This window comes from Chionomys nivalis, chromosome 1 (genome assembly GCF_950005125.1).
Source record: "Chionomys nivalis chromosome 1, mChiNiv1.1, whole genome shotgun sequence".
Classification (NCBI taxonomy): domain Eukaryota; kingdom Metazoa; phylum Chordata; class Mammalia; order Rodentia; family Cricetidae; genus Chionomys; species Chionomys nivalis.
In genome coordinates, this window is record NC_080086.1 from 86,495,670 (window position 1) to 86,521,511 (window position 25,842).

The window sequence follows — 25,842 nt, forward strand, 5'->3', positions numbered from 1 at the left end:
AAGAGTTGGCCAATAAGAAGCTGGAGCTAATGGGTGAAGCAGTGATTTAAATAGTATAGTTTCTGTGTGATTATTTGGGAGCTGGGCATCCGGGAACCAACAAGTGGCCCTTCTTACAACAAAATGACCCACTAACGTGGTGTACTAAATCCATGGAAAACCTGAGAAATTTTCAAAAGGAATTCTAGACACAAAAGAACAGAGTTAAGCATGGTTTGGTAGCAGCATTTTCTTTGGTGGACTTTGTTTGCTAGAAGTAAGCAGATGTATGACTCTTTTAAGAGAGGTTTTCCTAATTCAATGGTAGCAGGAAAAAAGCCTCACTGTTTTGAAATGGTGGTTTTCTGGGCAGTGATGCCAGTGCTACCTCTGACTCTTTCAGGAGGCAGAATATTTAAATGGGTCTTGTAAGCAATGTGTGACAAACTGCTAAATGGCTCAACATATACCCGCTGCATACTTGGAACTGAGGAGGTGTACATCACTCAGAGGCAGTGAATGGACCTCCTCTACCAAGTCAGACTGATCATAACAAGCAGGCAGGCCATAGATACCCTAGTAATGCCACAGCTTCAGTTTTAAAGAAGCGCTTAACACTTTAATAAGCAGTTCTGGTCCAAAAATAATTACAGATACACAATAAAGACAGATTTAGATGGAAAAGACCTCTAAATGGGTCACAGTATTAGATAAATGTACATAGGCTTGGGAGAGAGAACAAAAAGTATAGAAAGTTAAAAAAGAAGTAAATGGTTTAAAAAATAGACAGTCTTTAAAGATACAGAGTACAGACAGTCATAGATTAAAGAAATAAAGAATAATAAGCCATGTGATGATGGAAAATTCACAGAGTCTGGATTATGTATATTATTGTATTTTCTTTGCATTTTTTGACTGTGAAGAAACTAAGTAACCAACATATATACTTTAAAGGTATTTTGTCTTCAAATTTTGGGTCTAAGGATATGTTGCTTTGGAATAGAGGTTCTTCTTTTGATTCTACAGAGGATGAAAACCTGTAGAATACTTCCAGACTAATGTGGTTTGATGCACCAAGAGCCCCTGAAAGGTTGCTGTGAATACCCCCCAAATAATTACTTTGCTCAATTGCTGACAGAGATGAACCTAGCACACAAGGTACACCATTAAAGACATAATTAACAGTGCTCCAATCAGCAGAAAGTAGTTTAGAGAATTATGCCCATATTCCCAAATATTGTTATAAATGTGTGTTTATATTTCAAAGGGGATATGTTATAGAGATGGATACTTTGCATTGGTCTAGAACTTGGTTTATTGATACAAATTTAATGTCAATTTTATTTTATGTATTTCTGCTCTTGATTAAGGTATTGTGTTTGTACAGCTCATTTAAAATATAATGTATATTAAGAAATATAGATTAATAGAGATTCATCTATAATAGTCAAGTTTATAGTCATTTTAGTTAGGTTTTCTAGATATATAAAGATATATTTCAGGTACATAGGTTATTCTTCAAATCTTTCAGAGACCTTCAGAATATGGCATTTAAAATGTGTAAGAATTTAGGACTTTTCATGACAGTGAGACACATATGCTTCTGGAAGTTCCAATCTACTTCAAGAGGAAGATGGGCATCAAAGAGGTTCCTTATGGAGTTGGTTAGTCACTTGGGCAAGAAACTGCTCTTGCCTGAACTACTTGATGAACTGGACATGCAGGACTCATAGAAAAATGACTGCCAAACTTGCCTAAAGGTGAGACAGTCCTTTGGAGTTCCTGCTTTATAGAAGAGTCTGCCAGATATTGTGCAGGACATAGAAGAAAGTGACTAACAAACAGCCAATACAGTCTTTGAAATTTCATGCTTCATGGAAAAGTCTGCCAGATATTATTGGCCTGTAGGCTGAAGATGGATGACTCAACAATGCAGAAGAACTTTGGGTGACTCTCTAAGCAGCAAGATGTCTCTGTCAATTCTAGAGTTTTGGAAGTTTCTGACAATGCATTTTCGGTTTACTAAGGTAATATTATATTCTTTTGGAGTCTTTGATGGAGTTGAAGAATTTGTAGTTATATTTATAGTCTTCCTTAGTTATGATAAAAGATAAAGTAGATATAAATATTGTAACTGTAATTCTTGCTTGATAACTCTTTTATTACTATGTTAAAGTTAAAACCTTCCTTTTCTTTAAACAGAAGAGGAGAGGTGATATAGGATTCCCTTATGTATAATGAGAATACAATTGGTGATTAAAGAAACTGCCTTGGCCTGTTGATAGGATGATGGAGAATAAGAGGCTAAAACTAATGGGCCAGACAATGTTTAAAAAAATACAGTTTCCGTGCAATTATTTCGAGACATAAGCTAGCCATGCGGGCGGCTGGGTGTCGGGGACTCAGCCCCGCCACCGCTCCTATTACAACAATAGGACAGAACTTAGGTAGGCAGGGAAAACTAAAGTGAATGCTGGAAGAAAGGTGAAGTATGGGAGTAGCCATGGAATTGCTGCTGGAGACAGAAATACTGAAACTTTGCTAGTAGGCCATGACCTCATGGTGATGCACAATTACTGGAGATGGGTTGAATTAAGATGCAAGAGTTAGCCAATAAGAAACTAAAGCTAATGGGCCAAGCATTGATTTAAATAATATAGTTTCTGTGTGATTATTTCAGGCTGAACAGCTGGGAATGAACAAGCAGCCTACTACAACATATTGTTCCCTGTGAGTTACCACAGCTCTCAGTAGTACAACATACTTTGTGAAAATTAAAACAAAATATATTGTTTCCAAGTTTATACAACTCATGCCATAATGCACAATGCCAACTTTGATTTATCATCCCTCTTTGTGAAACTATTGGTGCAACAAGATTAAATAAATGCTTCCCACCTGTATTAAAATTAGCTGCTAAACCATAGTTACTCAAACTGAACTACAAAATAATTACTTTCTCCATGTTCAGTCAAATGGGCATTTGCATATTGGTGAGGGTTTGTTTTTTGGGGAGATATTCGACTTCTTAACAAATTTGAAAAATATATGTTTTTCTCCTTTTATTGAAATTGGAGTAAATTATAATTCTTCTATTGATTTTTTATCATAAGCTTGGAAAAATGGGAGAGAAGGATATGGGTCAAATATCCTGAAGGGAACATCAAGAGAATGAGGTGCCTGAGTGAAATTGGATAGAAGAAAAGAGCTGACTTTGCATGTACTGGCGGATAAAACTTTTCCTTGCAAACATGTTCATTCTTTGTGCATCTTTCTGGTTTAGATAAAAGCAATAGCTGTTGTAAATGGCACATGCTGTCAGTATCTTATTTTTTTGTTTTAAACAGTATGGACTTGCTATAGAGAAATGGCACTTCTCTCATGGACTAGAAAATATGATCCAGCATGAAACACAGTAAGGGTTTTGTGGTGTTATCTTGTTTGTACAAATAAAACTTGCTTGAGGGCATAACTAGCTAACCATAGAGGTCTGGAGGTCTGTACAGACAGACAGAAAGTGATATGGCTGGGTGGAGAGAGAAAATGATAAGGCAGGAGGACATAAAAACTCAGTCTTTTTGGTTGGGGAATTGAGAGGTAAGGTGGCCACAATTTTATTCCTTTGTCTCTCTAATTGCTCAGCAATTTCCCCAATTCTGACTCCAGGCTTTTATTATTAAGGCCTATTAGAACTGCACAGGATTTTGTTAAAACAGCCCCTTGCTGATGGTGGCGCAAGAATATCCAGCATCCAGGAACTCCTGAATCCAGCTTTCCATTACCAAAAAGAACCATTTCCTTATCACTGGCAGAAGGGACACAAAGCTCCTCCCCTCTCTTTGTTTTCTTCTTTACTCTGTTCCTTTCTGTCCACAACTGTTATTCATTTGCTTCTTTCCTGTCTAGATTCAGTCTTCTGGTTATGTGCAGTATACTACTTTCTCTATGCTCTTGACTCTTACAAGTACCTTTGGTTATTCTGTCTCTCGCGTTTCCACTAAAAACCTTCCATTTAACCACACTATGGAGAGGTCATGTTGTCAGTTTATACAATAACTCTGTTGTAACTGATAACAAGGCAAGGTGAAAACTATTTTGTTGACTGCAAAACTAAATTTTTATACAGAAGTGTATGCTGTCCCACAAAGAATTTTATCATTTTATAATCTCGTCAAAATCATTGGTACATAAATAATCCTTGTTTATTGATAACTAATAGGTAGAGTTAGACAACACATAATTTTTCGTACATATCATGTTACCAGGTGCAGTAATACTATTTGTCCAGGTCTGGTCTGTTACTCTTTTTGCTGATCTTGACCAGCAAATGTTAAGAAAACAACTTTCTTAGATTGTAACATACTCTTAATCCTTTATATTGGCTTTGCAAAATGTTAGGAAAACTTTCTAAAGAAATTTGACAAGTCTTTGGATTTTTAAAACAGGTGTATTTCTTTGTGAAAAAAATCTGTTCTTTGTTGATTCATGTTCATGCTGAACCATTAAATCCTCAGGTAGGGAGATATATATGAAAGTTTTAAAAAAAGACATTAAAATACAAATGGAATGCAGCCTCTCCCCTGAGGCAGATTCACATTGCTTACAAAGAAGAACTGAACCTTTCATAAAGATGATCTCTCTAAGTAGGCAGTGTATGCAAGAGAAAAAGTTAAAAGACACTCAGTAGGGAAGACTTTTTCTATTTATTTAATTCAGATAAAAACCTTGGTTCTATTTTTATTAGAAAGCATTCATGCAGTACACTGAACCTTTATTTTTGCTCCCTCTTAGAGGTGAAGGCCTTCTGAAACTCCTTATCTGAAAAAGTGGCGGTTGATAGCAGGGGTGGGGTGACTTTACCTCATTTATAATGATCCAGTGACAGTCAAAAGCAACCAGGTTAGTCTCCACCACCTAGAAGAGAAAACAAACAAGTCATCAGAGTTAATCATGAAGATGGAGCCACTCTAAAGCAATCCACTCTGTAAATGGACAAGAATACTGTTATGAAAGTCAAGGATAAGTCACAGATGGAAAGACATCAGGAAAGCAGTATAGATGCAGCAACACTTGTTGGCAGATGCACAGGAGACTTGAGAGATAAACTTGAAAACATACATCAACCTTAGAAAACTGCACATCTCAAGAACAACATTTAAATAATAATGTTTCTAAATTTCAAGATTTCAAATCTCACATCATATTCCCTGTTTTAAATACATTGCAGTGCTATTATATACCTAATAATTATATAAGTAATGTTACAATCTCATTCAATCATAACTTAATGTTTTTATCATCTCTCTGTATGCTCCTGTTCTTAGTAAACTTTATTCTGAAAAAATGATTTTGTTGTATTGGAGGAAATTATAACACTAAAGTTAAAGAGCAAAATAGTAAAAGCAATTTATATTACATTCACAGTAAGTTATAGCTAGGAAATTTTTGTAGCTTTTAGGATGATAAAACATACAAATGGATAAAAAATATATAAGCATCCATCATTTTTTGGAGGGAACAGGATCTCACTGTGTAGCCCTGGCTGGTGACCTGTAACACATAATATAGACCTAGATCAGGCTGGCCTTGAACTTATGGAGATCTTGCAAAATAAGGTGTGGACCACCATGTCTGGTGGGGTATCCATTTTGATTGATGAACTTTGATTATTTGGCACAGGCAAGAAATAAGCTTAGTAGGCTCTGAACAAATGTGTGTGTGTGTGTATGTGTTTGTGTGTGTCTAGATATGTGTCTGTAAGTATGTAAGTGCATATGTGTATGTGTGTACATATATATGTGCAGCTTTTGTAACAAAGTTTCCATTGTAACATTCATAATACACATTTTCTAAGACACCTTCTTACAGCTCTTGTCAAGAGCACATAATGAGTGAGGCTGACTGGAAATAAATTATTATTGTAAGTTCTGTGGTACTATTTGTCTTTGATAAGAAGGAATATAATTCAATGAATTCATACTGTTATGTGTTTTTTTAGTTTTAATATATAATTGTTTATACTTGTTTTTAATATTGATATCTCATACTCTTTCAATATATGTCCATGCTCTGAATCCTATGAATTTGACAAGTGATATAGATAATGATTTATCAGAAAGATGAAGGCTTGTTTTCAATTTTCAGGCTTTATCAGCATTACTTTTAGGGTATGTATAATATATATATTTATATATTTTATATATATATATAATCACTTGTACATCAATTTTTATGGTGGATAACGAATGTGACAAGTTCCAGTTTCAACTAATGAGAAAAATATATTTTAATCTTCATATCAGTAATAGAAGAGTTTCTTTTTCATTTTTTATTTTCTTCATTAATAGTTTTAAAGCCATATCAATGATTTAGTAACAATAAAAATTACTAGAAAATAAGTGGAAAGTCTATCAGAACTTAAAAAGGTATAAACCCTACATTTGGATGTTAGGAAAACCTATCTCTGTATATGATGAAAAATGCATGCACGTATGGAGTAAAACCTTAAACTTAAAATATGGATTAGAAAAAAGTTAAGGCCAAGCCACAGATGACTTAGGCTGAGAGTGTTTCTAAATTCTTAGTGGCAAAAGTGGAAGAAATAATTTAGGATTTAACTGCCCTTTTAAGGATAATCTGTGCTATGTGGACAGCTGAAGAAAATTCAAGTATGCAAATTCTACATTACATGTAGTTATTGTTTAGAAGTTACTCTACTGCAGGACTAAGTGGTAATATGGAGAGTTTGTGCAGATAGTAAAAGCAATCTCCTACACCATGGCTTGAAATAAACAGGAGAGAGCAGTGAACAGTATAGAACAGCGGAGAACAGCTTCTACAAAGAAGAAAGGCAACCATCTCATGGCAGACCATGATGCCATCTTCTGTCCTTAGTGTCCCAGGAATAGTACAAAACAAAGTCATTTTGGCAGTATAAATTTGAAAGAAGGAAAAGTTTACTAACAGTTAACTGCAGGTAATCAGTCTTTTTCACATCCTCAGTGGAGACCTCTTTGTTATAGGTGTGCACCTGTGTGCCCCTCTGTTCGAGTATTCCACTGACGTGTTGCATGTGCATGGGAAGACAGTGTCTTTTAGGACCCTTTTCAAACTTTCAAGTAGGCCAGTCCTCTAATGACTCCTTGCAATGGTGTTTTAAAATCATTCGTCCCATATCTTTCTTTCAAAGTCATGTTCCTGGTTCCATCACCGATAATGTAAGCAGAAGTGATTCAGGATACTTTCAAACCTGCATGCCTGTGTCTGTGTGCTTGTGCCTGTTCTATACCTTGCAACATGTGGACCAGACCACTGAGACATCATCAGGGGCACTTTGAAAGTCACACTGGCCTTGTTACAAAGAAAAACTTTTCTTCATATTCCTTTTGGCTCTACTTCTTAAGTAATTCAGACTATCTTGTATAATGCAAAATGATACAAATATCTGCTCTGTACTCTTTTATGACCTTAAAATTTAATTAGCACAATCATAGCCTAATTAGAGCTTTTGTTATTTGTTAAAGTTTTGATCTGAAATCGTGGGGTGTATTTTGTACATTTTAGTGGATATTACACATTTGGGATTGCCTTCTCCAAGTGCGTTTGTCTTTGTAGAAGGAAAGCAATTGCTATTTGAATGAAAAGAGAGCGATGTCATGTCACTTTAGCCATGCAATGAAGAATATTTGTACAAACAAATCTATGTAGTACCCTAACATCAAGTTTCAAAGAACCACTTTTTCCATGCAAAATTTTATCTGGAAAAATACTCACTAAAGAGGAATATAATTTTCTTAGGTCAAGGTTAATTTGTTCATAAATTAATAATCAGATAATATGAGTTCTTGGATCTTTCTTTTAACTGAATGTTACAAAAGAAGACAATAGTTTTAAGGAACTAATTAGAAAGATCATTTGGAAAGGGGGACAAAAGAGGACAGAGATCAACAGCCTAGACCTTAGAACTTAAATCACTGCTACCCAAATACAGTAGAAGGAGAAACAGGGTGATGATATAATCCCTCTCACAGATTACCAGACCCAACTAACAGTGCTTATTCTTAAGGAAGACATGTTTACAGAATGGAAACTTGTAGCTGAGTGTAAATGAATGACCACTGGGAATCCAAATCAGTTTGCCTGATAATTTAAATACGTTTCATAATATTGATCCCTTTCTATGTCACAACACTTAAGGTTCAGTAATGCTGTATCCAACTATTTGCATTGTTGAGTTAAAAGACCAGATTCTGGATTTGAGATGTTATTTTAATTATTACAAGGCATCTTAGAATTTCTAAATTCTTTGTTTTTATTTCTATAGTTATTTTAGAATGCTATTAGGGAAGATTGTTTCTTCAATGATGTATTCTTACTGTCAGCTTGACTGGATTTAGAATCACCATGGAAACACACTCCAGGTACATCTATAAGGTTGTTTCCAGAAATGCTTACCTGAGCTGGAAATACCCATCATGAATGCGAGAAGCACCATCCATGCATGATGGGCACAGATCTTTTTAACTTCTACCAAGAGATCCTATACGTTCAAAATCAATACAAAGTTATACTGATCTAACATAATGGGAGGCTGGAGAGACAGCTCAGACGTTAAGAGCATACGCTGCTAGTGGACCTAGGTTTGCTTCCCAGCATCCACCTTATGACTCACAAATGACTTTAACTCTAGCACCAGAGGATATGACTTTCCTTCTGGCTTCTTCAGGCACCAGGCACAAGTCTTCATCCTCTCTCTCTCTCTCTCTCTCTCTCTCTCTCTCTCAGTGTGTGTGTGTGTTTCCTGTCTTCTGATATAACCTCACCACTTCTGTGCCACTGTATGGGAAGCTACTGTGTGGGAAGGGACTGGATTGTGTTCCTTCTTAAACTCTGTATCACAACAAAGTCCTCCCTTCTTAACCCGTTTTTTGTCTGTGCTTTTTCTTCACAGCAGCTAGAAAAGCATACATCTTTTCTCATCTTTCTTACTTAAATAGCACAACTCAATTTTTTTGTTTGTTAGTTTGTCTGTTTTGGTGTTCGAGGCGGGTTTCTCTGTGTAACAGTCCTGACTGTCCTGGAACTCACTTTGTAGACCAAGCTGGCCTTCAATTTACTGAGATCCACCTGTCCGTACCTCCCAAGTGCTGGAATTAAAAGGCATGTGCCACCACTGCTCAGACACAACTCACATTTTATCAGTAAACATTTCAAATCAGTGAAATGGATTAAGGAACTGGATTGAAATTCCCGTCTTCTTTTTCTTATTGGTAATAGGGCCCCTTTCATATCCAAGCATGTCAGTGTTACAATCACGAGGTCTCGTTGTGGGTATTATTAGTAAATCCTAGTTGCAATTTTAAAATAAAATATCAAAAAACTTAGTGAAGTATTCATAATTCAATAATAGTATTTATTACTGTGATGAGTCAGAAAAGCAGCCTGAAAGACTACATCACTCCTGGGCAGCCTGAAGCAAACAGCAAGCTGAAGTAAACACAGCAAAGCAGAGCAAAGCTGTGGGTGGGAACAGCAACTGAATCCATCTGAGGAGCAAGAGACATGGAAATAGGTTTTCTTGATAATCTGTTTCGAATCTTCTCACTATGTAAGTTTCTTCCAGCATTAGACATGGGCACTTAGTATTGTGCCAAAGCGTGTCCCACATACAGAGCGGTGCTATGGAGCCTGGTCCACTTCCGCATTTAGCAATGTAATTATCACAAAGGTGACCTTCCACCTTCCACAAGCCTGAGCTTACTTTAAGAGAATTCAGCAAAGAAGGTGAGGGAGGAATCATGCCCTGTCAGTGAGACAAGCCATTAGTAAGGACAGACCATCTGTCACTGGCAAGACCTTAGGACTTCTTAGTCTTCAGTCAGGCCCAACAATTTATCATGGTGTCTTCGTACGTTCGTCCTCAAATCTTTAGTTGCGCTAAATAAGACAATCTCAAGCAAAGAAATCAACCCCACTGCCAGACTGCGTATCTCACCGGGATTAAATGCTGAACAGATCCTACAAGTACAGAGGACAATTTAATTGACTAAACAATAACAGCAACATGCTGTTATTTCACTCAAGCTTGCGGTTCAACTCAATTACCCTTGTTTCCTTTGCAGGGTATTCTGAATATTTATACAAGGGTGGCTGGCGCACCACAGCAGCCAGGAGAATAGGTGTTTGCTTCCCTATTCCTGCCTATGCCAGGTACAAGGTGGCCTCAAGACTTATTTAAGAAGAAGTGGACAGAAAAATATGGAAGAGTGATTCCCTTCCTGTTCCTCCTCTGTAATAATATAGCAATTTATACTAGCATTTCTAGACTGCATTCTATGCAATAGTGTTCCCACAAAAATTGCTCAATATTCTGCAATGAAATACACTGAGAAACAGTAGATTAAATAATGCTAAACACATGTTATTATTGAACTGCTCCTCAAAGTGCTGAACATCGATTCAGAAGAATAATGAACAGGAAAATCATTAATATGGTTTAAGATCATATTGTGGAGTTCCACATTCATAAACACATCATATGTGATGTCCTTCTGCATATGTGTTGTTTTTATTGGTTAATGAATAAGCAAGCTGTTTTGGTCAGTAACTATGCAGAGTAAAGCCAGATGGAAAATCCGAAGAAAGAGAGAGAGAAAGAGAGAGAGAGAGATGGGGAGAGAGAGAGAGAAAGCAGAGTCAAGGAGACAGCAGATAAGTGCTGAAGGAGGCAAATGCTATGCAGCTGTCCAAGAAGGGAGAGATAACAAATGACGAACCTTATGGTAAAATGCAAAATAATAAAAACGAGTCAACTTAAGATATATGAGCTAGTTAGAAATATGCTTGAGCTGTTGGCCAAACAGTGTTGTAATTAATATAGTGTCTGTGTGATTATTCGAGTCTGAGCAATTGGGAAAAGAACTTGCAGCCTCTGTTTACAAACATAAACTCTAAATCCAGCATTGATGCTTCCATTTTATTTTATTCATTTTATTTTGGCTGTAACTTTAAACAAACTACCAAGTGGTAAGCCTTAGTTTTTCTATTTGTCATTGAGAATAGTGACTATTCCCACATAGTATTTATCATCAAAATAGTATTTATCATCGGGAGGATAAGAGATAATGGAGATAATGGACCATGCCAAGTTTGCAATGAATATCGGCTACTAGTGTCTTAATGTATGCATTAGGGATCTCCAGGGTGAGATGTCCAGAATGACAAAATTCCACATGATTTCACAAAGAATCATTGTTTCCTACTATAGATCTCATGTAATTCAAACTTTGTGGAAACAACAAGCTAGAATCAATGTCAATGCACTCATACATTTGCATAATGATAACTAAAAATTCACTGAAATGAATTAGAAATTTTGCAATCTGATAAGAGAGCTCTACTCTAGACTTAGAGAATGCACAGCCAACAAGTTGTACTGTTTTCGCAGGGCAAGAACAGCCAGTGAATTTCTATGTTCACAAAAGTCCCAAATCAGACATAATAGTTTAGACCAAATAATGACGAACTTTAATGGTAAGACAAGTGCTGATGCTGCTTGTCTTCCAGTTTATTATTATTTTTTTCTTTCTGTTTCTAAATAATGAAAGTCAAAACCAAACCAAATCACTGTTCTCTACAATACAGTAGAGAAAGTGGGCAAAAAGTATAAAGTCTATAATACCTAAGTGATTTTTATCAAGGGATTTATGGATTAGGGGTACAAATTCCAACCAGCTGCCCCAGTGGTTTGTGTATGTCAACAGGACCACAGAGCGGTCTATAGAGCAGAAGCACGGATACACAGGTGCGTCTGCAATCCGTAACTACACACCGCGCTCCACATTGTGCTCTGCTCTTCCCGAGTGTCAGCAAACATGTTCACACTAGGATACACTTGAGTGTCATTTCTCTAGCCTGCTTTTTGTTTTTGTCATGGCCCTCCCCCTGGCACACAAGCCAGGTACAGGAGGCAATCGAGTGCGAGTTCACGTGAGATTTGAAATCCCAACTCGATCCAGCAGATGGCATCAGACATCCTCATGTTGATCCTGGACGGCAGGGACTGTTCCAGAGACCACTGTCTTGTTGGGTCTCCTGGGCTCAGCATGACGCCCTGGCTCTTTGCTGTTCTTCTCCAAGCAGCCACTATCTGCCATCCCACTCTGCCTTTTGCTTTGGAAGCTGTGCTCTGATCTTCCAGCTGGAAGACCACAAGTACTTCCATCCAAATCCTTTTGCCATTACTGCCAAACTTATTGCATAAATGGATTTGCTAGATTTATTGTTTCTGTTGTGCACTTGGGTCTTCCCACATCCCCTGGGACATGGAATCCTGCCACCGCTGAGAGTTGGCCAGCACTGCAAAGTTAACTGTTTCTCAAAGTGTAAAGATGGGTGCTGCTGCAAGGAAATGTACTCTGCTTTCATTAAACGGCATAGACCATCTTCTTCTGTCCTGTATGACTCAACAAAAACTGAACAGTGATTAAAAGTAAACTCAAAGTTTTAATGCTCTGAAGAGAATATAAATGTTTGACAATTATCATTAGGTCAGTGGATTACTGTATTATTGTTTCTACTTCTTTCTTAAATGTATTTTGGGTTTGTCTGTTTGGCCTTGAATTTACTACATAGCTGAGGCTGACCTTGACCTGATCTTTTTCCCAGCTCTCCAGTGCTGGCAAACAGATGGCTGTCTCATCACACCTGCTTCTATTTTTAATTCTTTTGGAGTTTCTATTGACAGAGTAGGATCCTTGTATCTTTGCTGCATCAATCAAAGACTGGGGAGCAGAAATTGAATCTGAATTCTTTCTCAAACATTCTTTTATATATATATTAAATATATATTCATAAATAAAATAAAATTAAGAGTGTTTTCCTGCATGGGTGTCTGTGTAACAGGTGGATATCTAGAATCTGTATAGGCCAGACTAGGTGGTTGGATAGCCTGGACATATAATTACAGGCATTTGAGAACCTCTAAAGAATTAAATCCAGATTCTCTAAAAAATAGTCAGTGTTCTTAGCTGCTGAGGCATTTCTCTAGGTCGTGTGTGTGTGTGTGTGTGTGTGTGTTTATCTATATAATCCTGGCAGTCCTAGAACTCACTATCTCTAGAGAGCAGGGTGACCTTTAACTAGCAGAGGTCCTTTTTCCTCTACCTACTGGATTAAGACCTGGGATTAAAGGCATGCACCACCGTGCCCAACTATCCTCTTATTTTTTGAATCAGGGTCTGTAGTTGCATGTCAATGTCATCGATTCATCCTGGCTCCTTGGCCAAGTAAACTCAAGGGATCCTCCTTTCCCTATCCCCCACCCCTAGCTTTGGATTTACCTATACAGTGCCACCTCTCCTACATTTGGCTGTTTACATGGGTGCTGGCCACCTAACGTCAGAGCCTCATGTTTGTACATGTGGCAGTTCACCAACAGAGCCCTTACAGACCCCAAACCTGCCCCTAGATGTTCTGTTGAAGAGCAACTCATCCATTCCTTTCACCACAGTCTAACATGCTGACTTGTAGAACAACTAGGAAATGCCATTAAAGTGTTTATTTACTTTTAATAGCTAAACGATAATTGGAAGGATAAATTAGAATTAATTAACTGTGATTGACAACATAAATGAGTGAGCCATTAGTGGGAGTTTGATCAAGATTTAAAATGACAGTTTGGGGGCATATTAACACTTAATTTGTAAGATTTATGAAGTTCTTTCTTCTAGGTTGAAGCAAAGAAAGAAGAAAGAGAGGAGAGGGGGAAATGAAAGAAAATAAAAGGAGAGAGAATATGAAAGAAGTTCTCAAAGACAAGTGGTTGATAATGACCAGAACTACATACAGTCCTTCACACAGTGAACTTTCACTTCCTTGGGCTTCTCCTTTTGATTTGTTTTTTATCCTACCTTGGACAGCTATTTTTCAAGTTGTAACTTCTTTGTTTCCTAATAATATCTATTGTAACTGTACTTACGTAAATAGTTGAGATTTGCTGTATTCTGTGTAGCATTTCCCTTTTTTAAGTTTCCCAGGGGTAAGGACAGTAATTTCCATTACTGTAGTCTCTTCACTAATAAGTAGTGGATAGCAAGATTTCTACAAATCTGGTGCCAAGGTCAATACAGAATTAGTAAACAATTTTTGTAGTGCACCAGTAATCAAATGTAATTTATTATTTTTTGAGTATTTCCTGTATGTTATGCACTAAATAATTTTACACATATGGATACTCTGAATGCTAAATTATATAACATGCACACATGCTTCTGTGTATATGTGTGGGTAATTTTGTCTCCCCAAGAAAATTATATGAGTATAAAGAAAAAAGTTATCTATGTTTATATATGTTGCTAAATTCTCACAGCATCTTTATCTTTTAAGCCCTTTGATGTGTCATTTACATAAATACACACACACATACACACATGGGCTGGAGATGGCTCAACTGTTAGGAGCTTTGGCTACTTTTGCAGATGACCCAGGTATTCCAGATCCAATATGGCGGTACACTATCTTTACATCTAGCTCCTGGGTATCTGAAGCCCTCGTCTGGCCTCTGTGAACGCTATACTTACACTGCACACATACATATGTGCAGTCAAATACTTGTAAAATAAAACAATAATAATAAAATAAAAAGAAACTGAGGGAATGAAACGTTGAGTAAACTACCTGTAATTATAAGATCAGACATAAATAGGAGGCAATGATTTCAAAGTTCTTTTATATGAATGTGTTCTCCTAGCTGTCTTTCTCAAAGTTACAAAAACTTCTAAGCAGTTTTTCAAAATGAGAAGTGTAGCTGAACTAATGGCTGTCTGTAGGGCACAGTGGTTCTCATTGTTTGCATCCTTCCCTGTTTACTCTGAACTGTATATATCCCAGAGAGGTAAGGAATAAACCATTAAAGAATTTGGGTAGCTAAAACATGATTCTCCTGTTTCAACACATGCTGGTTTTGTGTCAATCTGCTGTGAGGGAATAAGTTCTTTTTTAGTGATTCTCAGGCCTCACATTCCTTTCAGGATATGGACAATCTGCCGCAGCCATCAACAGATTAAAGCTTTCCATTACATCTATTCAGTATAGGCTCACATTTGTTTGTTGTATACAGTGTCTATTTGCATGTATTTCTTTACCTGATCCTTACTCAAAGAAAGTTATTAGTGCAATTTTACCACAGCAGAACTTTACAATGCCAGCACACAAGGAAGGCTTAAATGCTAGTAGAAGACAAATTGGAAAAAGATTTCCAAGGATTATGCCAAAGAGTAAAATGACAAACATCAAATGCCTACATTTGGCAGCTAATGGCTTTATGCCTATTCATATAGTAACTTTGTGTGTAGTTTGACACTATCCTGCACTACTCATAACTCATCGTCAGTGAAGGGGATTGCTTTCTATTCCCCATTATAAGGCATATGTCATTCAACATTTGTTTTCTTTTAGCTCATCTTGTATTGTATTGAGATTTCAGGGTCTAGAAGTTTCAAAAGTAACATAATACATTAGTGAATTGAGAATCAAAAGACGTAAATCTCATAGGTTACAAATTGTCCAAAGGGGAAAAATAAAAACAGAAAATGTGAACTTCCATGGCCATCACCTAAACTATTTGTGGTGTCTGTCATCCTCAAGTGTTTATGTTTACTTGAAGTTTGACCCTTAAAGTCTTGATTCAGTGATCAAAGATTTCCACTTTCCTATATTTTAAATTTCTGGAGCCTTTCTTTCTGTACAAAAGCAGCCGTGTAGTTTACAGTAAAAATAAGTGTGACAGTGTCTGGCTTGTCAGCAATGGACAGGGTCCAGAGTTCTAAGCAACTCACATTCTGCTCTTTGATATTTCAGGATGGTAGATTTAAACTACCTTTGCTTAAAACTGACTAATCACCTTAAGGTGTATCTTTTTCAGGGTTTCTATTGCTGTGAAGAGACACGAAGACCATGACAACTCTTATAAAGTAAAACTTTTAATTTGAGTGGCTTGTTTACAGTTTCAGAGGTTCAGTCCATTATCATCAAGGCAGGCAGCATGGCAGCATGTAGGCAGACATAGTGCTGGAATAGTAGCTGAGAATTCTACATCTTGAAGGCAACAGTATGTTGACTGAGACACTGGACTGCGTCCTGAGCATAGAAAACTTCAAATCCCAACCACACGGTGACACACTTCCTCACTCAAGATCATACCCGCTCCAACAAAGCTTCACCTCCTAATAGTGCCACTCCCTATGAGATTATGGGAGCCAATTACATTCAGACTACCACATGATATTAGAAATTAGTAAAAAAAAAGTGCCTCTTGTAACTGAGGCACCGACTTGTATCTTCTCAAACAAATTACTATGATATGAAGAAAATAATTTCAATATTTGACAAAGCAACCCATGCCTTGCTCACACTAGGCACACACATACAGAGTCAGTTGAAACATTGCAGTGATCCTCTGCTTTTGTTAATTTTAGCTTTGTTTGTTCTTAAACATTTTACATAATACACCCAGTATATCCATGTTTATAAATCCATTTTTTCTACAAAATGAAGTGTTGCCTTAAATGTCATTAATGTATCTTAGAATTCACTATTCTCTTTTTTAAAAGTAGAATACACACTGCCTGTTTTAGGTGTCACTGAAAATAAATGATTTATAACTTTTAACAGACCCTTAAATTGGACGGCAAATTTTTTTTATGCACACTCAATTTTATTTCTCTCCCATTCTCCAAGGCATTAACATCCTAACTTCAACCAGTTTATCAGCCTATCTTCCTAATAGGATCACAAGTACCTTTGCTCATTATAGGTAGAAAATTGGACAAAGCTCAACAGGAGCAGATGGTTCCCAGCCTTCAGATTTCTGCCTTTCCCAAGTCAGAAGTGAACAAAGCACTCCTCATTGAGAGAAAAGTAGCTAGGACATGGTGGCTATGTATCACACACTAAGTGCTGCAGGAAAACTTAAATACTTCCTAGAAATGGAACAACACTGGGAATTGCTGAAGTCAAAGTCAAACAAATGACCATGCAAATAAGTGCTTTCATCCTCTTCCTTCTAGTAGGGTGATTCTAAAATGTTTAAAGTCGTACATATCTGGACATCCATTCCTTCAATGAAGACATACTTCAATTTACATCCAGGGAACCTCAGAAGTCAGTCAAAGCACAGTTTAACTTCCAATAATGGACACATGCAGAAGCAAGCAGCTCCTCTGATTTACAACTTTTGATGTAACAAGCTTAATGTCTGCCAGATAGACCATGATAGTTGCCGTTCTTCACCTCCACACCTGAAAAGAAACATGTAACCTGTATAGAGGGGATGTGAATATATATGGGTGTGGAAAACAACCCTATCATCCTTGTTTTCAATAACCAACCAATACACAGTATCTCCCTTCACCCTACAAACTTACCCACTCTCAGCTGATCCAAGGCAAGATATTCAATTTCTTCAAATTCTGGCTCCCTTTTTGGTTGACTGTGCTTTGCAGCACTTTCTTTTGTCACAGACTGGCTATAGTATAGCTTCAAGGTATTGGATAAAAAACCTTTTCTTGGTTCCTTCCCTGAGGACTATTACTCAGGCAGCTTCCTACAAGGGTGTTCTTCAGGTAGAGTAGCAACTTTCTGTTGCGGGAGGTCCTTCCGCTCCTCCAGCCAATAGCCGCTGAGATACCAGCCCATTGGGGCGTAGTCTCTCTCTTTAAAATGTGGCCACTTCCCTCCTTACTCTCTCTTTGCTTCCTGCTCCATTTCCGGCGACTAGACTCCTTCCTGATTGCACGGAGGGCTGTTGTCTGGGACAGTGATCTGTAAGTTTTTCCCCCTTTAAATAAATACCATCCTATTAATCATAATTCCAAATTGATGTGGGATTGTTTGTGACTTACACCTTCATCTGGCGCCCAATGTGGGGCTTGAACCCATGACCCTGAGATTAAGAGTCTCATGAAAAAAAAAGAGAGGGATAATGGGATGATGGGATAATAGATTGGTACTTGTTGGTACTTGTGAGTTATTGTTTTGAGACAAATATATTGGTATCGATTCTTATATATTGATACAAAGTGAAATTATATTGACTATTGTATGCATGCATGTTTCTACCTCTGTTTAAAACATTTTTTATGTATTGACATATATTGTATTGATATATATTGTATATATTTACCATATTGCAGTGTACATTTCCACCTCTGACTAAGATACTTATATATTGTTTGTGTATTGATATATATTTACCATACTGCAATGTATATTTGTACATTGTTTATATTTGAAGGTCATTATCCTCATTTGTTACACAGTTGTTTATTGTCTTAGTCTTTAAGTTAGATAGATATTGAGAATTATATAGATCAATAGTCATCTAAGTTTGTCATCTATAATTAAACTAATCAGGTTCTTTAGATACATAGAGATTATACTCAGTATAGATAGATAATCTTCAACCTCTTCAAAGAGCTGTAGAAAATGGCCTTTAATCTAACTCAGAGTTTCGTGATAGTGAGACACAATTGCTCCTGGCAGCACCGATCTATTCCAGAGAGAATGTTGAGCACCAAAGACACTCCACCTGGAGTCTTTCTTTTTGGCAGAACTGGCCTTTGGGCAAAGAAATGCCCATACCTCAACCACTGACAGAGATACAGAGCGTGCATTAATGGATAAAACAGGACTGTCATATCCTGCCAAGACAGGGTAAGATTTGAAAAGTTGCTTCCCTTTGAAAATGGTATGTCAGTTATGTTAGGCCTTAGCCAAAGTTGGTTGCTTCAACGCTGCAAACGTGACTTTGGGTGATTGCCCAGGTAGCTAGTTGTCTCTGTGATTTGTTGCATGTTTTGGAAGTTGTTTTACTGAACTTCCTAATTACCCAGGTAACATTATTTCCCTTCTCAGATCTTTGATGGGGTTGAAGACTATATAAATGTAGTTACTTTCCTCTCATGACTTGGCCAAGCTATTTATTATATAAGACCTAAGCTAGTTAGAATAGGATATTTGTACTTATTGTATATAATTTCGTAGTAGGTTTATAACTCTCTTACTTAAACAAAAGGGGGAGGTGTTGCAGGAGGTCCTTCTGCTCCTCCAGCCAATAGCCGCTGAGATACCAGCCCATTGGGGCGTGGTCTCTCTCTTTAAAAAGGCGGCCACTTCCCTCCTCGCTCTCTCTTTGCTTCCTGCTCTGTTTCCGGCGACTAGACTCCTTCCTGATTGCTCAGAGGGCTGTTTTCTGGGACGGTGATCTGTAAGTTTTTTCCCCTTTAAATAAATACCACCCTATCAATCATAATTCCAAACTGGTGTGGGATTGTTTGTGACTTACGCCTTCAACTGTCCACTTTTATAACCAAATCTTGGTAAGACATCCTTGACCACGTTTTGTCCATACAATTTCTCACTGTGCCTTCCAGAAGTACCTCTGGAATGAGCCATCTCTACTGAACTGCTTGTCTTGGGAAGGGTTCCAGTGATTTAAACTGAGTCAGTCTTCCCACTCAAACCACATAATTTATTACATGAAAAGATAATGGTTCCTAACATTAAGTGAGAACTTTAAGAACAAAATTCTTGAGACATTAAAGTGACTCATAATCTATTCTAAAATAGCACTTTCTGTTGAAAACTGCTAGCACACTCTCAAAATTCCAGGAAAACTGTGTGCAGTGTATGGGGAAATCATTACACCATCAAGTCTCATTTTAAGATGTATCGGAACCACCTAAATCTCTCGACCCATTTGGAAATCACTCTGCTAGGCCCACAGCAGAGTTAAAGATCTGGCATGAGGGCTGTGAATATGCTTCTAAGAAGTGCTGAGGACTCTGTAGGTGATGCTGGTACCATCCTTTTATAAAGATGTCAGTCATGTGTGGACAGCAATGCCTGCCATGGAAGTACTTCTATTGATGAATTTAAGAAAATCATTAGATTTTTCAGGGTTTCTGAAATGACCAGAAACAGTATTTCTGGAAAGGCTTGGATAAAATATTCTGATGTGCTTCCTGTCCTAAGAGAACTACACTGGGTGCTGATCAGGAATATGGAAGGTTTAGTGATGTCTGCCAACATGTACAGGAGAGTGCTTCAGGAGTAGCTGAGGACAAGCATCCTCCCAAAGATGGACAGTATTAAAAAACCTTAATTTTAAAACATACTGCATTTAAGCCTATATTTTAAAAGAATTTATTCGTAGACAACTTCTTGAAGCACACTAAAACATTGTTATCAATACTTCAATAATTGCATTGCAAACCACAATCTTGCATCAATTATTTTGATTATACTGATTCTCTGTGTGATAATGTGTTACTATTTACTAAAATTGAATTTCCTATTTGTAAATATTAATAATTTTATTTTATTGTCAATTTTTGTCTTTCTTCTTTCATCACAGGTATGTATAAGTATGGTACATCTTCATTACGATAAGTCAGGTATGTCTTCATTATGAGTTATCAATTATACTTTGAAATACATAATTTATTGTATGCCATTTAAAGTTAAACAGCAAATATCAGTTCTGTTAAGCTATTAAATAAATTATATATAAAAGCTTGCTCCAACCAATTTCTTTGAGATAAAGTGAAAAGAGACATATTCAGAAGATTGCTAAATGTATTCTGCCCTCTAGTCAGCTTTTATTCTGAGTCTCATCCAGAACTACATCTTGTGACTTAGGAGTCTGACTCTCACTACCCTGAGCCCATAAGTGCTGAGAGATAATGACAAAGTCCTTAAGTCCTAAGGTCACCTAGAGATATGTGTCGGTATTTCTCTGGGCCACTTTACAAAGAACAAAGAAATTCAGATCTCTTGTACATTTCATGGCTTATTCAAATATTTTGCATTATTTCATAAATGAAATTTGATATCACAATTTGCAGTTTACTTAGGTTGGAATATGAAAGGAAAAAAAAAGCCAAAGGCCTGTTTGGGAGTGATCCTACGGCTTCTTTCAGACTCTAAAATGTGAGTTGAAAACAATTTACAGTGGTATGTCCCACCAGTGTTCTACAATATAAAAGTTTGAAAGAATCCCAAAGAGATGGACTGATAAGCTTAAATGCCTTCCTTCCAGATGACGTGACGACAGACATATTAGAAGATTGTCTTCATGTGTCTTAAGACAGCAATTACTTTTGTGAGAAGAGCAAGAACGTATTGAAGAAAATCCAATCTGTGACCTAGAAATCACAATTGTTAATGTTTTGTGTGATCTGCTTGCTTTTGTTATGATGCTTTAAAATAGCTACACCTTCTTCAGACTGAGTGCTCATTGGCTAAGGAAGCAGGGTAGGCAATATGTACATTTCATATGGTTGCCTTCACAGACACATGTAACTCACTGGAACTACAATCTGCATGACAGTTAGCTCTGAAAAGTGTCAACAGAGAGAAAAATTCCCTTCCCCTCTTTTGGTATGGAGGACTGGAACCAGAACCTCACTCATATTAGCTCAGTGCTCTAATTCCTCTGTGAGACAGGCTGATCTATTGCTTTTTTCTTCATAACCAAATGATAAAAATAAAAAAAGACAGGCTGATTTGCATCTTTATAATACATGCTCTGAACAATCTCCTGAAGTGCTTATCATCCTAGCTCTTGATCAAATATTTTAGAAGGTAATGTATTTACTATAGGAGCCTACATTTTTTTCCCCAAAGAATTTTGACCAATAAGACTTTATATATTTTTAGTTTCTTTACGGGAGTCATAAACTGTTTTATAAAACGGAATTTTGGTGGTTGTTTGCCTTGCTTTGCTGAAGAGTAAAGAAGTAAAAAGTATGTTTCTTATTCAGCTCTTTTCTAGACAAACTACTATCACTCTTTTCTAAAACCATGGTTGTTGTTTTTAATAGACATTACTCCTGACAAAAACTGAACCTAATTCAATTGTCACTGATCTTTAAACAAAAAGTATACAGGGCAGAATATAGATAATACAGACATTTTAGAAAGGCAAGGGGAGACATTGATTGGCCTCAGAAAATAGATGTGTAACAGAAAAGTAAAGTGGTTGCAACATTCCATTAAAGAGCAGAGAGTTAAAACTTTTCTGAATCTTTTTTTGATAAACAAAATATAAACTTTGACTCTATGAACCTTACAGAACAATGCTCTTCTGGAGGAGACATTGTCTGACACAGAGAAGTGATACACTAGCACTGACTGGCTTTTCTCAAAACCACATAGTAACAGAGGAGAGCTAGTCACATACAGAAATGACAAGGGTGTCTGATTAACATTTTTGCAGTTATTTATAATATGTTTTCCCTCAGACTTCCCTCTCTCCCCTCCTCTAGTATCCTCTCATTCCCTCCTTGTACCCCTCTATCCTTCTTTTGAGGGGATTCAAACCAGAGCCTTGTACATTCTTGGCAAGTGTTCTACTATGTAGGTATTCACCTAACCCTTTAATACTATTTTTACAGAAGGTTTTGAAAACCTTCTTAGTGAAAAAAAATTAAATATTTATAAGCCACTCTGTGTGTAGTTTATAGTTATTATAAACCATATTTTGTAAGTTCATTAAATATACTTTTTTAAAATCAAAACACGAATTCAGTTATGTTCAACAACTCAATATTTCTAATTAAGGAATCTATAACCTGGAGTAGCATACTTGAGAAGTGTGTCAGCCAGAGGAATAAAGTCGCTATTTTAATTAAGACTGTTGTGGGAAGATGTGAGTTAAGATTTGAGTAGGAATGGACAGAAAAGCTGTATTTTGTATCAAGTACTATTTAATGGGGATGACTTGTTTCTTCATTCAAAACACCAAACAGCATTAAACAATGTAGTGATTGTTGTCAGTTTTGATATATTTTCTTAGAAATGTGAATGTAAATTATGGTTGAAAGTAAAAGGTGCCTCCTGCTTAGGCATGCCTCCACAACCCAGGAACCTTGTTCAAGACACCAGGACTTTACAAGCCTTCTGGAGTAGATCTGTTCAAATCTTCCAGAAAATTTTGGTCCAGGAGTCAAATTGGCAAGGACAACTGCATCAAATAATAAACGAGCTTTCTTTAGCTTTGACCTGCCTATGCTTCTTGGAAATGCCCTGTAGCAGGATCCAAGTCCTTATTGTATCATGTAGAAAGTATTGGTCCCCACACCATCTCTGAGGTCTTTTTGTATACTTGGAAACCTGGATCCCAACACCAGACCCTTATTAGTCTCTACAGCAGGTCTGTTGTAGTTCCAGTGAATTCTGCACCAGAAGTCCAGTCTTCATGTCCTTTTCAAGTGAGTGAATCATGACGTGTCCTAATTAGGTGTATCTACACTAGCCAGAAACATCCTACACTGCCCCACAGAGGAAAAACACTTCTCAACCCAATTAAAACATAATATTTTCCTTTATATTGCAAGAAGAAAGGTGACATGAACCAAAAAAGGAAGGCAGGAAAAAGGAAGAGAGGAAACAAGGAAGAAAGAGAGATAAAGGGAAGGAAGGATAGAAGGAGGAATGAAGGAAGAGCTTGAAGGAGGGTGAGATATAAGGGGAAAGAAAGGGCCGAAGCAGGGAAGAAGGTAAATAGAGGGAAAATGGAGAACAGAGGGGGAAAAGAGAGGGAGTAATAGAGGAAGAAAGGGAAGAAGAAAAGGTAAGAGGGGGGAAGGTAGGGAGAGAATAAAAATGGAAGAAAGAAGAGACAGAAAGATTCACCTAAGAAATTATTCTAGATGTACAACTCCCAGTGGAGAAACAAAAGCAAGAAGAAAACCAAGATAGTATGTCTCATCCACAAATGCGTAGTCCTATAAAAATTGCTTTCAAAGCAAATGATGTGGAAGGACTTTTACAAAAATAGGGGAAAAAATCTATCTATGTTCAAACAACTCAAAGAGATTATATGCCAAGATGACAAAAACAAAGAGCTAGTTGAAATAAGGATGCAACAAAGAGCTAGATAAAATAAGGATGCAAAGATATAAAAATAGAATTTATTTTTAAAAAGTAGGCATACTAAAGACAATAAAACTGAAATGATATGAATATGAAAAGCTCAGGCAAATAAAAGTTTCAGTGGACATCTATATAGTGAACTATAATGATATTCAGGTATGGAAGACAAGACAGAAGAATCAGACCATACCCCCCTCCCAAAATGAAAAAAAAATCAGTAATGACAGCTATAAGGCATGAGTCAGCTCTAGAATATCATGAACAGATTTAGTATTTGGATTATTTGAGTCTAAGGAGAATTGGAATCAAAGGAGAAGAGTACTATCTCAAAGACATTAAAAATATTTTTAATAACACCATGGGAGAAAAATTTGCAAACCTAAAGGAAGAGATGCCTATCTAGATTTAAGAGTCCTACAGACTACCAAACAAGAAAGTTAGAAAAGAAACTCTCCATAATTTCCTTAAAATCTTAAAATCACAGACTATGAGAAACTCTTGGCAACTCTAAACTGAGGATGAGTGCTTAGAATATACAAAATTATTTTTATAAAATGAAGAGACCACTAAACACTAAGAAAATAAATAATGCAATTAAAAGTGGGTTGTGACACAGAAAGAACAGTTCTCAGGAGAAATACAAATAGTTAGTGTGATGAGTAAATAAGAATATTACCCATAGACTCATATATTTGCAACTTAGTCACCAAGGAACGCCACTATTTGAAAGGATTTAAAGGATTAGGGTTTGTGGCCTTGTTGGAGGAAGTGTAAAACAAGGGGTGAGTTTTGAGGTTTCACAGTGTATCCATAGTGGTAGAACAGTGACTAAGACAAAACTGGTATCAGAGACAGGGGTATTGCTATAACAGGCCTTAGCCTGCTGCTTGTCAGAGGAATATGGAAGACTTTAGGTGGGAATTTAATCACATTAGAAAAAGTGGTTGTACACTTTAAGTGAGGCTTTAGTGAGCTATCCTGGAAGAACAAGACAGAAACTGTAGAGGAAATATTGGATTGTGATGGCCCAGCCCAAGGAGTTTCAGAAAGGAAGAATATTAGTAAGTGGACTAGAGATCATTCTTGTGATATTTTGACAAAAATGTGTGGTTGCTTTCTACTCTTGTCGGAAAAATCTGCCTGAGGATAAATTGAAGATAAATTAATTGTAGAGGAGATTTCAAGATAGTCCAGTATTGCCTGTGTCTTGTGGTTGTTAGTAATCCTATTTATGCAGATCTATAATTGAAAAGAACAAGCTGAATAACTGGAAAAGCACAATGTACAGTTTGAGAAGAAAAGGAGCACCAGGAAGTGTAATGGAGCTTAGTGTTCATGGAGATGCAACACTTACAGGAAAGCCTAATGTGAAATGCAGTAAAGGGAAACTGACCTCAGAGCAAGACCCTGCCCAGTTAAGCTTTGAACTTGTGAAAAAGAATTAAAGAAAAAGCTTAAGTAGTGATTACAAGCATGAAAAAGAGAACATTGATATAAATGTAATTGAACAAGGAACCCAGGACCTTGTCCCATCAAGTACTTGGCAGCTTCAGCAACATGGTTCTGAGTTTAGAGTCAAAGACACAAAAGAGTTTATGGTATCTCCCTCCATTGCTAAGGAAAGGTGCAAAGGCCAGGCCTATGTCAAGGGTATCCCTGCATAGAGGCCTAGGAGGTATTGGGTGTAGCTGTGATTGTGTTGAAGACCCTAAGATGATGGAGATGTCAAAGTCATAGTATACCTGCTAAGGAAAGCTGCAGACTAGTCTAGGTGAGTAACTAGACTAAGAGAGAGAAAGACATATGTTGGAGTCAAAACAGCTGAAAAATTCTGGAGGTCTGGAGAACCTTTTGATATTAGACAGAGAGATGTAGAATTAATAGTTTATTTTCTGGGGTTTGGAATTGCTTTGGACCAGTATTTCTCCA

At 37.0% G+C, this 25,842-nt stretch overlaps 1 protein-coding gene across 3 annotated transcripts in view; it reads right to left on the reverse strand.

Moving 5' to 3' along the window:
* Grid2 (glutamate ionotropic receptor delta type subunit 2) overlaps window positions 1-25,842 on the reverse strand; it is a 1,426,614-nt gene that overhangs the window by 619,155 nt on the left and 781,617 nt on the right. For all 3 annotated transcript variants that reach the window (XM_057772140.1, XM_057772147.1, XM_057772131.1), the window contains exon 5: window positions 4,840-4,893. In XM_057772140.1, coding sequence (XP_057628123.1) covers window positions 4,840-4,893 — 54 coding nt within the window. The remainder of the gene's footprint in view (window positions 1-4,839; window positions 4,894-25,842) is intronic.